At 39.8% G+C, this 14,930-nt stretch overlaps 1 protein-coding gene across 4 annotated transcripts in view; it reads right to left on the bottom strand.

The window, feature by feature from the left end:
* Tasp1 (taspase 1) overlaps positions 1-8,017 on the bottom strand; it is a 208,123-nt gene extending 200,106 nt beyond the window's left edge. For all 4 annotated transcript variants that reach the window (XM_048348782.1, XM_048348785.1, XM_048348784.1 and 1 more), the window contains exons 1-2: positions 7,984-8,017; positions 126-345 (exon numbers count right to left, since the gene is read on the bottom strand). In XM_048348782.1, coding sequence (XP_048204739.1) covers positions 126-270 — 145 coding nt within the window. In that variant the 5' untranslated portion in view covers positions 271-345; positions 7,984-8,017. The remainder of the gene's footprint in view (positions 1-125; positions 346-7,983) is intronic.
* Between the last annotated feature and the right edge of the window lie 6,913 nt (positions 8,018-14,930).

Here is a 14,930-nt window from a genome sequence, read left to right as displayed (position 1 = left end):
AAACAACTTCTTTAGTTTCATGCCTATCCTGTCTGATATGAAATGCAATTCTCATCGTACTTCAAAGCAAGAAAAAGAAAAATTACCATTGTTTTTGGCTTCCAAAACAATCATGAAGGTCTTACCTGCATGCACTAGCACAAAGCCTCCGCGTTTCTCTTTATAGGACTGCTTTGTTTCCAACTCTTTTGCTGTTATTTTAACACCTGAAGGCTGAGATGATCTGGAAGGCAGTCCTTCTCCTGAATTCATCCCCTTCTCCATGGTCATTCTCCAAGATGATCATCTTCTATTAGGCAAAGGGCATACTTCTACCCAAACAGCAATTTCAGGGAAGGAATTAGCCTAGAGAAAAACAGACAAAAGTAGTATGGTTTCTTATCACTGGCATGAAAATTGCTTACAAAAATTCATATGAGGGGCTGGGAATATGGCCTAGTGGTAAAGTGCTTGCCACACATACATGAAGCCCTGGGTTCAATTCCTCAGCACCACTTATATAGAAAAAGCCAGAGGTGGTGCTGTGGCTCAAGTGGTAGAGTGCTATCCTTGAGCAAAAAGAAGCCAAGGACAGTGCTCAGGCCCTGAGTTCAAGCCCCAGGACTGGCAAGAAAAAAAAAATCATGTGAAGATATTTTAAATCTATTTTAGTTATTTAAATGGATACATAAAATATGAAAGGTTAAAATTTAAATATGCATCCATTAAAGACCTGTAAACAAATAAATTTTTGTAAAAAGAAAAGTTCTAATACTAAGTCCTAAGATACTGTATAGTTTTATCCACTCAATCCTCAATATAAATTAAATATCTTTTTTCTCTTCCTTCAAACCACTGCTAATAAACTCTGGGATGTTTTAGAATAATAATTAATTCTAAGAACATCAGCAAGCTTTGATATAAAACTTAATTTTTGATTACTCAAATAATGAAGAAAAACAATGTTAAGATACATCTGTATGTGAAATTCTTTTTTTTTTGGCCAGTCCTGGGCCTTGGACTCAGGGCCTGAGCACTGTCCCTGGCTTCCTTTTTGCTCAAGGCTAGCTCTCTGCCACTTGAGCCGCAGCGCCACTTCTGGCCGTTTTCTGTATATGTGGTGCTGGGGAATCGAACCCAAGGCCTCAAGTATACAAGGCATGCTCTCTCGCCACTAGGCCATATCCCCAGCCCCTGTATGTGAAATTCTTAAGATAATCCTTATAAAATACAGGTGCTAACAAATGCATATGACTAACCTAAGAATTTTAAATAACACTTCTGAAAATAATTGTCTGCTTTCCTGAAAAGCATTGTTTCTGAAATTCCCCAAATATAAATGATTTTGTTTTGTTTTTTGCCAGTCTTGGGGCTTCAACTCAGGGCCTGAGCACTGTCCCTGGCTTCTTTTTGCTCAAGGCTAGCACTCTACCACTTGAGCCACAGAGCCACTTCCAGCTTTTTCTATATTTGTGGTGCTGAGGAATCAAACCCAGGGGTTCATGTATACAAGGCAAGCACTTTACCACTAGGCCATATTCCCAGCCCAAGTATGAATGATAAGACCCAAAAATTTAATTTAAAACCATTTTAAGTGACATGTCACAAAGCTTCTCATTCTTCTCACTTGTGTTACCACCTCACAACTTTCAACAGTCCTGGCTGGCTCAAAAGCAATGAGAACAGAGCATATTTCAGTTCAGGAGAAAGTTAATCTTTTTTTTAATACAAAAAATAAAACAAAGACAGTACAGTGGTCAGATTCCAAAGGCTAAGTAAAAATGTGCACCATGTTTTAAACTGAAAAGTAGGAGGGGCCACACATGGTAGCATATATTTGCAATCTCAGCACTCTGGAGACAGAGAGGAGGACCAGAACTACAAGGTTTGTTGGAACTATATAGGTAATACTGTCAAGACAGAGAAGAAAGAAAAAGAAAGGGGGAAAAAAAGGAAGGAGGTAAACAAGGGCAAAGAAAGAATAGAAAGCAGCAAAGGAAGGAAGGGAGGGAGGGAGGGCAAAAAGGAGGGAAGGAAGAAGAGATGAGAGGGAAGAAGGAAAAGAGAGGGAGGGCAGGGAGGTCATCTTTCTTTTTCAATATAAAACTCTTTCCTTCCCCTCCTTTCCATTTTTCTCCTTCTTTACCTTCCCTTTTCTCTCTTTCGTGGCTTTTGCACTACCAGGCCAAGTACTCTAAAATAAACTATACCTCCCAAACCCTGTTTAGCTTTTTAAGTACTGTTGTATAAGACTGACAACCTGTCAATGTTGCGAATAATCATAATGAATTTTGGTATCAGTAGTAGTAAAAAATTGAGAAATGTCTATTTGATTCAGAAATAATGGTCTATGAAATATTGTACTTAAAAACAATTGTTTTGGTAGTACTAGGGATCAAAGCCAAGGCCTTGCACATGCTGGGAGTATGGCCTAGTGGTAAAGTGCTCGCCTCGTATACATGAAGCCCTGGGTTCAATTCCTCAGCACCACATATATAGAAAATGGCCAGAAGTAGCGCTGTGGCTCAAGTGGCAGAGTGCTAGTCTTGAACAAAAAGAAGCCAGGGACAGTGCTGAGGCCCTGAGTCCAAGCCACAGGAGTGGCAAAACAAAACAAAAAAACCTATGAAATACTTTTGTATCTCCTTTCACTGGAAACATTTTGAGTGTTACCTCCAAACTTAACTGAAGTGTGAGACATTTTCTTGCGAGTTAATATATTGATATAAGTATACAACATCAATTTCAAAGAATTTGTAAAATTCTTTATAAATATAAATATTATAAAAATGTCACAACCATCCTTATCTACAATCATGATACTTTTTCTTCTCTATTTGGATATCAAATATTGTGGGGTTATTTTTTCAAACTCATGTGTTTTCATAAATTTAAGGTGCAGTAACAACAACAAAAAAGATCTAATTCAAGGTCTCTGGCTGTTTTTCTATATTCTTCCCATAGGCAAAACCACCAAAATGTGAGTCAGAAATGAATTCAAATTCAAAGTATAACATTTCCTTTCTTACTTTTTGTTTTTGTTTTGAAGATTATGATTCTCCTGCCTCTGCCTTCCAAGTGCTAAGATCATAGGGATGTGCCACCACACCTAGCCCTTACTTGTAATTTTTTACTAGTTTTTTTTTTATAGGCTTGTCCCATTTTGGATCTTAGTTTTTGATCATTATCTAGTGTTTCTATAAGGAAATATCTGTATTTTTTATATATTTAAATGGTACAAAAGAATGAAATAGGAAATTTCCATCCTTTCCTTGCCTATTGGCAAGTGTGCTGGTATTTCTTTGGTAGCTACTATTGTATTACTTATTAGTATATCCATCCAGATTTGTACTCTTTGCATACATATTCCTCACCTTTCCTACATTGTACTGTATATATTTCTGTATCTTGCCTTTCAAAACCACCCTCATTTACTTTAAATTCTTTCCATGCCTTTTAAAAGTGTTTTACTAGGTATTTTTGAGACTTCCATATTTGTATACCAAGAAGCATCCTCATTGTTTCCACTGACTTATTTCATTTTAGTTTTTTATTTTTTGAGTGTTTCATAGTGTTTCACTATGTAACACGCTGAAATTCAGTCTATGCCTCTAGCTATCCTTGAACTTGCCACCCTCCTGCCACAGCTTCTTGAGTGCTGGGATTATAGGCATATACTACCACTCTTGGCTAACTATTTTTATTTTTAACTGCTTCCACTAAGGCATATCGTTGATCCTATATTGATTTTGATTGATTTTGCCAAATTGCCATTTTTTTTAGTTTGCCAATTTATGCTGCCATTGCAAGTTTATGACTGCTCTTGTATCACTGTTCCCTCGTTCCATTTTGGTCTTTCTTTCTGTAAATTAAAAATAATAGTTGATTAGATATGAAACTGTAACCCCTCTGTACATCACCTTAACAATAGAGAAATGAAAAAAAATAATAGTTGAGCTGGGAGCTCACATCTGTAATCCTAATTACGTAGGACACTAAGATGTAAAGACTGAAATTTGAAGCCATCCTGGGCAGGAAAGTCTGTGAAACTCTTATCTCCAATGAACTACTAAAAAACACTGGAAGTGAAACTATGACTCAAGTAAGAGTGTTTGCCTTGCACACAGAAGCTCAGCAACAGTGTTCAGGCCCACAAAACAAACAAAACAAAAAAATATTTGAGTGTAGTTTTATTTTAAACTTCTCTTTTGTGTTGTGTTTAGCATCTTTTATCAGTTTAAGCTATTTTTTCTGTAACCTGTGTTTTATTTTTAATTTTTAATTTTTAATTTTTTGTGTGTGCTAGCACTGGGGTTTGCATTCTTGCTTGAGTTTTTCACTCAAGGCTGGTGCCTTACCACTTGAACCATGCCTATATTTCTAGCTTTTTGCTGGTTAATTGAAGATTAGTCTCTGATTTGTCTGCTTGGGCTGGCTTTGAACCTTGATCTTCAGATCTCAGACTCCAGAGTAGCTAGGATTACAGGTGTTAGCCCTCGGTGCCCAGCTCACCTGTGGTTTCTGCATTTGCTGTTTATAATCCTTTCATCATTTCTTGGCACTTTTTATTTATTGACAAGTAGATCTTTAATGAGTTCTTGATTAAACAAAATTGATGAAATTGGTGTTGAAATAGGTATTGCTTTATTTCCTTTGCTTGTTTCAGCAATATTTGGGTTTAACTAATAGCCTTAGGCTGCCAAGGCAGGCACTCTATGTCTGAGCCATGCCTCCATCCATGTTTTGCTATTATTATTATTACTATTATTATTAATATTGATTGTACTAGGGATTGGCTTCAGAGCCTCATGCTATAGTAAGCAGATGTTTTACTACTTGAGCCATGTCTCTAGTCCCTTTGGCCCATTATTTTTTAGATACTACCTCACATTTCCCCCTAATTATGTGCCTGGGCTGTAATCTACCTATTTTAAGCAATCTGCTGTAGCTAGGGTAACAGGAACTTGTTGTCACACCCAACTCTGTTTAGAAGGGGTTTTATGACCTTTTCTGCCTGTCTGGCCAACTGTAATCCTTCCAACCTCACTCTCCCAAGTAGTTATTACAGATGCCACTAGCACCCATTTCTGAATGAATTCAAAACATTTCCTGTACCAGGTACCAGTGGCTCAGGCCTATAAACCTAATTACTAGGAAGGCTAAGATCTGAGGATCGTGGTTCAAACCCAGCCCAGGCAGGAAACTGTCATACTCTTATCTCCAATTAACCACTAGAAAATCAGAAGTGGCATTGTGGCTCAAGTGGTAGAGTGCTAGCCTTGAGCAAAAGGAAGCCAGGGACAGTGCTCAGGCCCTGAGTTCAAGCCCCAGAACTGGCAAAAAAGAAAAGGCCACCTACTGCACAATCCCATTTATAGGAAACATCCAGAAGAGGTGAATTTAAAGAGACAAGAAAATAAATGAGTGACTGATTAGGGATTGAGAAAAAATGGCAAGTGACTGATAACAGTCCCAAAGTTTCCTTTTGTGATAGTGATTCCCGAAAAGATATTTGTCAGGAACCTAAAGATATAATATTATGCATATCATCAAAGTACAATACAACATCCATAAGACCAATACTCTAAAACGGATCAGGGTGATGATAGTTGCCCAACTCTGTGAATACAGTAAATATCACTGAACTGTCTGATAAAATATACCTTTTTTTTTCTTTTTTTGTGCCAGTCCTGGAGCATGAACTCAGGGTCTAAGCACTGTCCCTGGCTTCTTTTTGCTCAAAGCTTGTACTCTACCACTTGATCCATAGTGCAACTTCAGGCTTTTTCTGTTTATGTGGTACTGAGGAATTGAACCCAAGGCTTCATGCATTCACTCTACCTCTAGACCACACTCCCAGCCTCTAAACTGTATCTTAATAATGATGCTCAAGAAAAAAAATTCTTGCTTCCCACAAGTGATATATTTTCCAAGGTACTAAACCCAGTGGCCTTTCTTAATCTTTCACTTGTAACCTTTAATTCCTAGGATAACCTGCTTTTCTTGGCAAGCATGTTCATTTACTACTCTAGTTTTTCATGACACCTCTGACCCTACTCTCAAATGTCTCCTTCAGAAATTCAATCAAATGGGCAACCTTCAAAATCATCCAGTCAGCAAATCAGATATTTCCCAACTCTTTACCTTCAGGCTTGGGCTCTAGATACTATTTTCCCCCTTGGAGAACTTGATCTTCCTCACTCTTAGTCTACCCAAAAGAAGTTCACCCTTGTACTCCCAAAATCTAATTATTTCCATATTATTCCCTGGATTTTTAAGTGTTACACCTTCCTAATTCACTCACTCTACAATAATTTTAGGATGCATCCAAATTTTCAAATCCTATAGGACTTCCCTTAAGTATTTAACATCTTTTTTCTTCATGCTTGTTTAACCCAAATTCCTCCTAGCCTGTTGCAACAGCATCTGAATTTTTCTCCCTAAATCCAAGCTATCATAAAGCAACCAGCTACAAAAGACTGCCAAAACAAGTCTCATAAAACATAGCTCCAATCAAAACAAATACAACACCAAGAGACATGAATACACAATATATAAAAAAGGAATATATGAAACAAATATCCAATGTGAAACAAAGAATATTCAAAGTATCTAGCTCCATATTGGCACCATAAATGAATGTAACCATTTTGTAATAACAAAAACCTTAAAGTGTATACATTCTCTTTCCAGAGATACTCTATTCATGAATGAATGACACAAGTTAACAGTATCTTGGATACTTCTAAAAAAAAAAAATGAGGAAAGTGATTTTTATCCTCATAACATTTGTATTTGAATTTGCTTTACTAGGTACAAGCTACTGAAAAAGCTATCTAAATTGGCCATGTGTAAGTCCAAAGTGAATATTCATTAACAATTAACCGGATCATCAAGGATAGGAGGCTCAGAATAAACCACTGTTTGCCCCAGGAACCTTAAAGCTATTAAGGTAGGTTTTAATTCTTGACGGCCAATCTTTTCAAGGATTTTGTGTGTGTGTGTGTGTGTGTGTGTGTGTGCACAAACACTTTTTTAACACTTAAGAAAGGCATGTGTTCTACAAGTAGGGTGTTTTCTTCTCACTCTGGTTTTATGTGGTGTTTCACGAGCTGAAGGAAGATAGACAGCCTTTCCATCTTACAAGAAGAGATTTGTACAGCAGCTGCCCCTTATGCTACTGCAACAGATGGATCAAAAGATCCACGTCGTGGCTCTCTTTTTCAATATTTCTGTATTTCCCAGATATTCTCAAAGAACCTCTGCTTTCTTTCTTATGATGCGAGGAGCATCAGGTGTATAAGTAAAAATCCCTCAGCTTATTATGCAAAGATCTGAGTCACATGGCCCACCAATATACTTTCTTCCTTCTCCCAAGCAGAAGGCAAGTCAAGTGGAACTCCCGCCTTCTACAGAGCACCTCGCAGCTTTTTCCCACACCTAGCCCCTAATCCCCAGCTTCAGCTTTTCCCCACACCTCTTCCGTACACACACACACACACACACACACACACACACTTCCCAGCTCCCACATCTCCTGTCCTTTCCTTTTCCTCATCAGTTAATGATAATAAAGTCCAGAGAGAATGTCACCAGGCCTCCAGGGCTGACACACTGGGGTGTCTTGACACCATCCTCCCCACCCCCACCAAGACACTCAGGACCGACTGGGGCGTGTCCTCTCAGATCTCTACGAATCTATGGGACCGCCCACCCAAGACATCTCCCCGTCCCCGCGACTGCAAAGTGGGTGGCAGCCCTGCGACAACCCCGCAGCCTGAGGCCGCCACCCCGGAGACCAGGCTAGATGGGGAAAAGGGGTGGGCAAGGGCCCCACGAGCAACCGAGTCTGAGGACCAGGGGCATCCTCGACAGGGGTCGCCTGCGCGCCGCCCCCTCCTGACTCGGGAGATGAAGTCCCAGCCAGCCTGAGGGGCGCAGAGACCGCGGCGTGGCGGCGGCAATGGCAGCCGTGCCGGCAGTGAGAGGAAGAAGGACACTCACCCGCGTCAGCCCCGAGCCCTCACGGCACCGGAAGTAGTCACCCGCCCGTTGCCAGGGTGAGGAAGCGGGAGTGACGAAACACGCTCCGATTGGCCAGGATATGTATCACGTGGCCGGAAACAGGAGCCTGCGCGCTGCTGTGATTCAGCCCTTGGGTTCCATAACGGTTCAGCTCGACCCTCACAGGTGCTTGCCTTGACTCTTCTTTCGGAGGGGCGAGGGCGGGGAGATGCTTGCGGTTCTTTTTCTTGTTTTGGTTTGGAGGTTTTCCAGTCTGGAATTTTTATTAATTTATTTTTAGCTACGAAGGTGTCATTAACCTATCTCTTCCCTCCCTCCCCCCAACCCTTCCCAGGATAATTAGCTTGCTGGGCGGGCCTGCTATCTGAACAAGTGGATGGCTGACGAGCTGTAGTGTAAAATAAACGTTTGTAAACCTTACATCGTTAGTTGATGTGTAAGTGCTAACTTTCGGGCAGTTCTCTCTCCTAACAGTGAGGAAAACTAGGTTCCTGTCTGGCATGCATGAGCGAGGAGAGTGTCAACCAGGTGCCAAGGAGGAAGTGTGGTGGTCTTGGTTTGGCTGTCTTTAAGATGTCAGACCAAGACTAACATTTCAAATATCTTTCCCTAACCCTTTTATTATACACCCAATACATACAATGTCCTTTCTCTATGTATAATAATCTGCATTGTATCCTTTCACTTTATTTCAGGATTTCTTCATTCTTATCTATATATCCACCAAGTTCACAAGAACAGAAAGGTGATCCCACAGAAATTCTCACTCACAATTTATACCCAATAAATATACAAGACACTAAATGAAAAAAAATGTATGAATTGTATAAATGTTTTTCAACTGTTGGTAGCCCCAAGTAAATATTTAATAATTTTTGTATAGTACAATATATTTTAATATTTTTCTCTGTAGGAAAAAATAAGAGGCTGAAGAGAATCAGTGACGTTTATTTTAAATTTTAGGTTTGAGATGATATGTAGTATTATTTAAAGTGGTTTGAATGAGAAAAAAAGAATTTGCTCACACTCCAGTATTTTTCATGGTATAAATATGTCCAGACACATGACAACCAAATGTAATGTGTGATCCTGGTCCCTAGATGGGAGATAATATGATGAAAAAATTACTAAAATGCATAGTATGGTTTCCATAGGGACTGCATATTTAAAAAGAGCAATAGGTCAATGCTAATTTACCTGATTTGGGTGAGTATATAGTGCTCGTTTTAAAGAATATCCTTTTGCTTTGCAAATATATCTGAGGAATTTATGAGGGAAAAGATAGATAAAATAAACTCATGGCTACCTATTTAAGAGAACTACAAAGCAAATATATATTAACAATAAATTGAGTTGGAGGTTACATAGGAACTTTTAGTGGCCTTGAAACTTTTTCTGTAATGACATTAAAATAAAAATGGAGTGTGAGGTTGTAGCTCCATGACAGAGCTCATACCTAGCCTATGTAAGTGCGGGGTTGCATCTCCAATACCACGCACAAAAAAAGAAAGAAAATACATATAAAACACAGATGTGTCCTGAAACCAAAAAGTTAAAGAAGCAATGTTACAATTATTATAAATGTAACCTATGTAAAACACTCCAATAATTTTCCTGAATGCCTACCATTTATCATGTAACGTCTGGCTTTTAGGTATTTGTTTTATTCTTATCATTGAATGGGGAGGAAGGGCAACTTGTTACCTAGTAATAGTAACTCAGTAACAGTAACTGCAAGGGATTTCATTACCTGCAAGTGGAATGAATGTAACAATATAACAAAGTATCGCAGGTAGCTTCAGTTTTGAAAGTTGGTGAAACAGGAAGGTAAAAGGGGATCCTGACCTGGTTCAAGCAGGCAATTAATCCCAGCTACTCAAGAAGTTGAGATCTGAGGATCTCAGTTCAAGCCAACACAGGCAGGAAAGTCTGTGAGCTGCTGTGTCCAATAAACGACAAAAATCAGGAAAGGGAGTTGTGACTCAAGAGAGAGATCATTAATCGTGAACAACACCAACAAATAAAAAAGAAAAAGGACAACAGCTGGGACTATGGCCTAGTGGCAAGAGTGCTTGCCTCCTATACATGAAGCCCTGGGTTGGATTCCTCAGCACCACATATATAGAAAATGCCAGAAGTGGTGCTGTGGCTCAAGTGGCAGAGTGCTATCCTTGAACAAAAAAAGAAGCCAGGGACAGTGCTCAGGCCCTGAGTTCAAGACCCAGTACTGGCAAAAACAAAAAAAAGGACAACAAAACTAAGAGACAGCTCCCAAGCCCTGAGTTCAAGCCCAAGTTCCTGCACTAAATAAATAAATAATAAAAGTATATAAATAAATGAAAATGGTTTATGGAATCAAAGGGAAAACTCTCAGAAAATATAGGAGTCAGAAGTCAAGAGTGGTGGTACATGCCTGTAACCATAATCTCAGCTTCTCAGGAGGCAAAACCACCCAGGCAAAGTTAGTGAGACTGTATCTCAAAAACAAAACAGCGCTGGGGATATGGCCTAGTGGCAAGAGTGCTTGCCTCGTATACATGAGGCCCTGGCTTCTATTCCCCAGCACCACATATACAGAAAATTGCCAGAAGTGGCACTGTGGCTCAAGTGGCAGAGTGCTAGCCTTGAGCAAAAAGAAGCCAGGGACAGTGCTTAGACCCTGAGTCCAAGCCCCAGGACTGGCAAAAAAAAAAAAAAAAAAAAAAAAAGAGCTAAGGAGCATGGATCAAGTGATAAGAGGGTTTGTCTGGCACACAGTGTTCAATATGGATGAATTAACAGGATTTCTGAAACCCAACCATAGGACGAGTCAACTCCATTCTGTTTCTAGTACTTGTCTCTCTGCTCAGAAGTCAAATTCCAGAATGAAAACCTTTTGCAACATAAATTGAATCATGAGTTTACTCTATGTAAAAGAAAACATGAACTTGAATTTATAATCCCAAGTGCAACTGATAATCGGGGTAGGTAATTGAGAATTTGTTTCCAAGAGGCGGGACAAGGATACTGGTCTACAAAACTACCAAGTACACATTTTTCAAAATTCTTTGTGACTTTGCCTAAATTAAGAAGAGCATTCAGAATTTCACCCCTCTGTATAGTTTTCTTAATATCTAACTGTGGTGTATTGTCTATTTCTGCAAATGCATTACACTTTCAGAAAACATCAGACATAGTCTTTGGTCCAGCTGCAGTTTCTCATGCCTGTAATCCCAGCTATTTGAGCAGTGGAAATGGAGAGGATCATGCTTTGAAGCCAACACAGGCAAAACGTTAATGAGGCTCCATTTCAACCAACATGCCAGGTTTTCACATCTGTACTCACAACTACAGAGAAGAATGATGGTTTGCATAGCTAGGATGATGGTCCAAGGCAAATTGTAAAACCCTATTTTAAAAACATCTTAAGGGGCTGGGAATATGGCCTAGTGGCAAGAGTGCTTGCCTCCTACACTTGAAGCTCTTGTTTCGATTCCCCAGCACCACATATATGGAAAACGGCCAGAAGGGGCGCTGTGGCTCAGGTGGCAGAGTGCTAGCCTTGAGCAGGAAGAAGCCAGGGATGGTGCTCAGGCCCTGAGTCCAAGGCCCAGGACGGCCAAAAAAAAAAAAAAAAAAATCTTAAAGCTAAGGGTGCTGAATCTACACATCAAGTGCTAGATGCCTTGCCTAGGAAGTGCCAGGCCCTAAATTCAAAACACCAATACTGCCAGTGTATGTGTATCTATCTCCAGTTTAGAATTATATAGTATATAACTAATAACATTTCATATTTTATAAGGCTTACAAGGAAGAGTGCAAAGAGACTGAGGAACTATCTAGCTTTTATTATAATGTCTCTCTTAAGTTTGAGGATGACCTTGAAGGGAAATAATTTGTATATTGGGTTTGTTGTTTTGTTTTGTTTTTATGACAGTCTTGTGGTTTGAATACAGTACCAAAGAGCTGTCCCTGTGCTTTTCTGCTTTAGGCTAATAATACTCTACCACTTGAGCTACAGCTCCTCTCCCTCTTTGTTTTTTGTTGTTTACTTTTGCTTTGACTTGGTTCTTGGTTAATTGGAGAACATAGCCTCGCGGACTTTCCTTCTGGGCTAGCTTTGAACTGCAGTCCTTAGATCTCAACCTCCCAAGTACCTAGGATTACAGGAATGAGCCACACAGAGCCCAGCATGTTAATCTGTTTTTAATCCTTTTATTATGGAAACTTTTGGAGAAAGTACAGAGTATTCTGATTGCCAGTTAATCTGGATTTACTCTCTCCGCACACAGTCTGTTAGCACATGCTTCTGGTACCCAAGTCACATCCTGGCTTTGGTCTGGATTGGGGCAGCCTGCTCCAGCTTGCACTGTCAGCTTTCCTGGTTCTTGGCCCAAAGCCATCTCCAATACATGGTGGCTTACTCAGCCTCAGTACCTAAACACAGCCAAAAACATTTAGACATTAATGTCTCCTCCAAATGTTGCTCTGCCTATCAGACTAATTCTAAAAGATACCTGTCAAGCTCTCTGACTTCTCTGGGTATTGAGTCCTGCATAGTCAATGTAGCATCTTTCTATTATCCTTCCTCCTTGCCTTCTTCTTCCTAACTTCTAACACTTATTTTCTATAACCCACCTCCTCCCAAATTTCCTTACACCAAAATTCCTGTCTCACATGATTATATAAAGATGAGGATAAAAAAGAACTCCAAGAGAAGACGGACACAGGAGGATTCTATTGTTGTTATGTTTAATGTTCTAGGTGAATTTCCTTTGGTGTACCCTATGTTGTTACTGTATATGACTTTGGTACACTGGATATTGTATATATGCCTATCTGAACTAGGAAGGGAAAGAAAAATGAGGGTGTAACAGCTATCACAAGAAATGTACACACTACCTTATTATGTAACTGTATTCCCTTTGCACAACACCTTGCCAATAAAATTTAATTAATAATAAAAAATAAAATAAAAGTATCATCTGGAAGGGACAGTCCCCTGTCTATAGAAAAAAAATTCCTGTCTCAAGGTCTGCAACAGGGTGGCCCAAACTGAAATTGACATCAGTTATCCAGCCACAGCTTTTGGTCACCATCAAAGTCAATATTCATTTATATGAAGCCCATTGTGTAGACAGAACTCAGAACTCATTTTTTTCAAGGTGCTGGTTAATAGGATTAACTGATGTAGAAACTCTTGGAGCACTCTTGTTCTGCCTTTCTATAGAAATTAATACATTCCTAAGAATGTCCTCCTTTGGTCTCACTGTGTAAATTGTTTACAGTCCTGTTTCATTAATCATGTCCAAGTATAATTTTTGTCTTTTACTATCCATTGAGTTGACTTGGCGATTTATAGGCAAATTCTAATTATTACACAAGAGAAATCATGCAACCTATGTTTCTTTGTATCTGGCTTACTTCGCTTAATATATTTTTTTTCCAAGTCTCCCTTTCCCTACAAATGGGACAATGTTTTTCTTTCTGATGGAAGCATAGATTCCATTGTGCATATATACCACATTCTTGATCCATTCATCCACTGATATGCATATGATCATATAAAATTATGCTAATAAAAATGAACTCCAAGAAATAGAAACGAGTCCTCTTTTATTGCACTGTTTTCTGTTTTTTTCTCCTGTCCCCCTCTTTCCTCCTGCTGCTTTTGTCCCTGTTTTTTTTATTTCTGTACTGTAATATGGAGGTCAGATCAGGCCAGCACCATCATTGGCTGTTGAGAGGTGTCAGATTGACTCCATCTCAGACTAAAGAGAGCAGAAACTGACTCCATCTTCACTAAGATCTCCCTTGCCCTATCCAGGGAAGTTCCCTTCGCTGTAATGAGACTGTGTAAACTGCTTGACCACCTGAATAGTAGAACATTCAAAGTTAAACCTGTGCTCTCCCCTGAGTAGGTATATATACCTGCATCATGTGAGCCGCGCCAAATCCATGCACCAAGTCTAACTAAAATTATAGGTTGGTTCAAACAGTTGCTATGAGGCAGATTGAAACTCCATTGGCCACCTGCATGTGACTTGGCATGCTCTGTGTTTTAACTTCATTGTCCACCTGCCTGTGGAAAGCTTAACCATGTGGTATTTGCCTTTATAATCCAACCTCCAGCATGGCCTGGGGCACATGGCCCCAGCTCCCTAGTCTGCGCTGTGGCCCTGGCTGGTCTGGGCTGTGGCCCTTGCTCGCCAGCCTGCTTTTTACAGTCATGGTTCCAGCTCCCAAGTCTGGGCCATGACCCTGGCCAGTCAGTATACCTTTTACTTCCCCAATAAATCCATCTTTTTACTTGAGACTGTGTCTGAGTGGTGAACTCTTGGAGGGTTGGGCATCCCCCACCTCAGACCCCATTACATGTGGTCCCCTCCCTTGGTGGGACCCCATTACATGTACCTTTTTGTCTTGTATGTAAGTTTATCTGACTTGGGGGAGGGGATGGGGAATCACAGAAGCCATGGGACAAAGGGTGAACTAATTCAGCAGTGATAGTCACTAGACACTATATTTGAAATGAACTGTACAATTTGGGGGATGAGGGGGGTCAAGAGAGAAAAAACTGGGAGAAAATGAGGGAGGAGATGACACTGTTTAATAAGAAATGTACTCATTACCCAACTTATGAAACTGTAACCTCTCTGTACATCACCTTTAAAATTAGAAAAGAGGGCTGGGAATATGGCCTGGTAACAAGAGTGCTTGACTTGTATACATGAAGACCTGGGTTCAATTTCCCAGCACCACATATATAAAAAATGGCCAGAAGGGGCGCTGTGGCTCAAGTGGCAGAGTGCTAGCCTTGAGCAAAAAGAAGCCAGGGACAGTGCTCAGGCCCTGAGTCCAAGGCCCAGGACTGGCCAAAAAAAAAAAATAATAATAATAAAATAAAAATAAAAAAGAAACAAATACATTTTCTTCATATTATTACT

Source organism: Perognathus longimembris, chromosome 6 (genome assembly GCF_023159225.1).
Source record: "Perognathus longimembris pacificus isolate PPM17 chromosome 6, ASM2315922v1, whole genome shotgun sequence".
In the NCBI taxonomy this organism is placed as follows: Eukaryota; Metazoa; Chordata; class Mammalia; order Rodentia; family Heteromyidae; genus Perognathus; species Perognathus longimembris.
The sequence above is the reverse complement of the archived record's forward strand: the minus strand, read 5'-3'. Positions and strand labels throughout refer to the sequence as shown.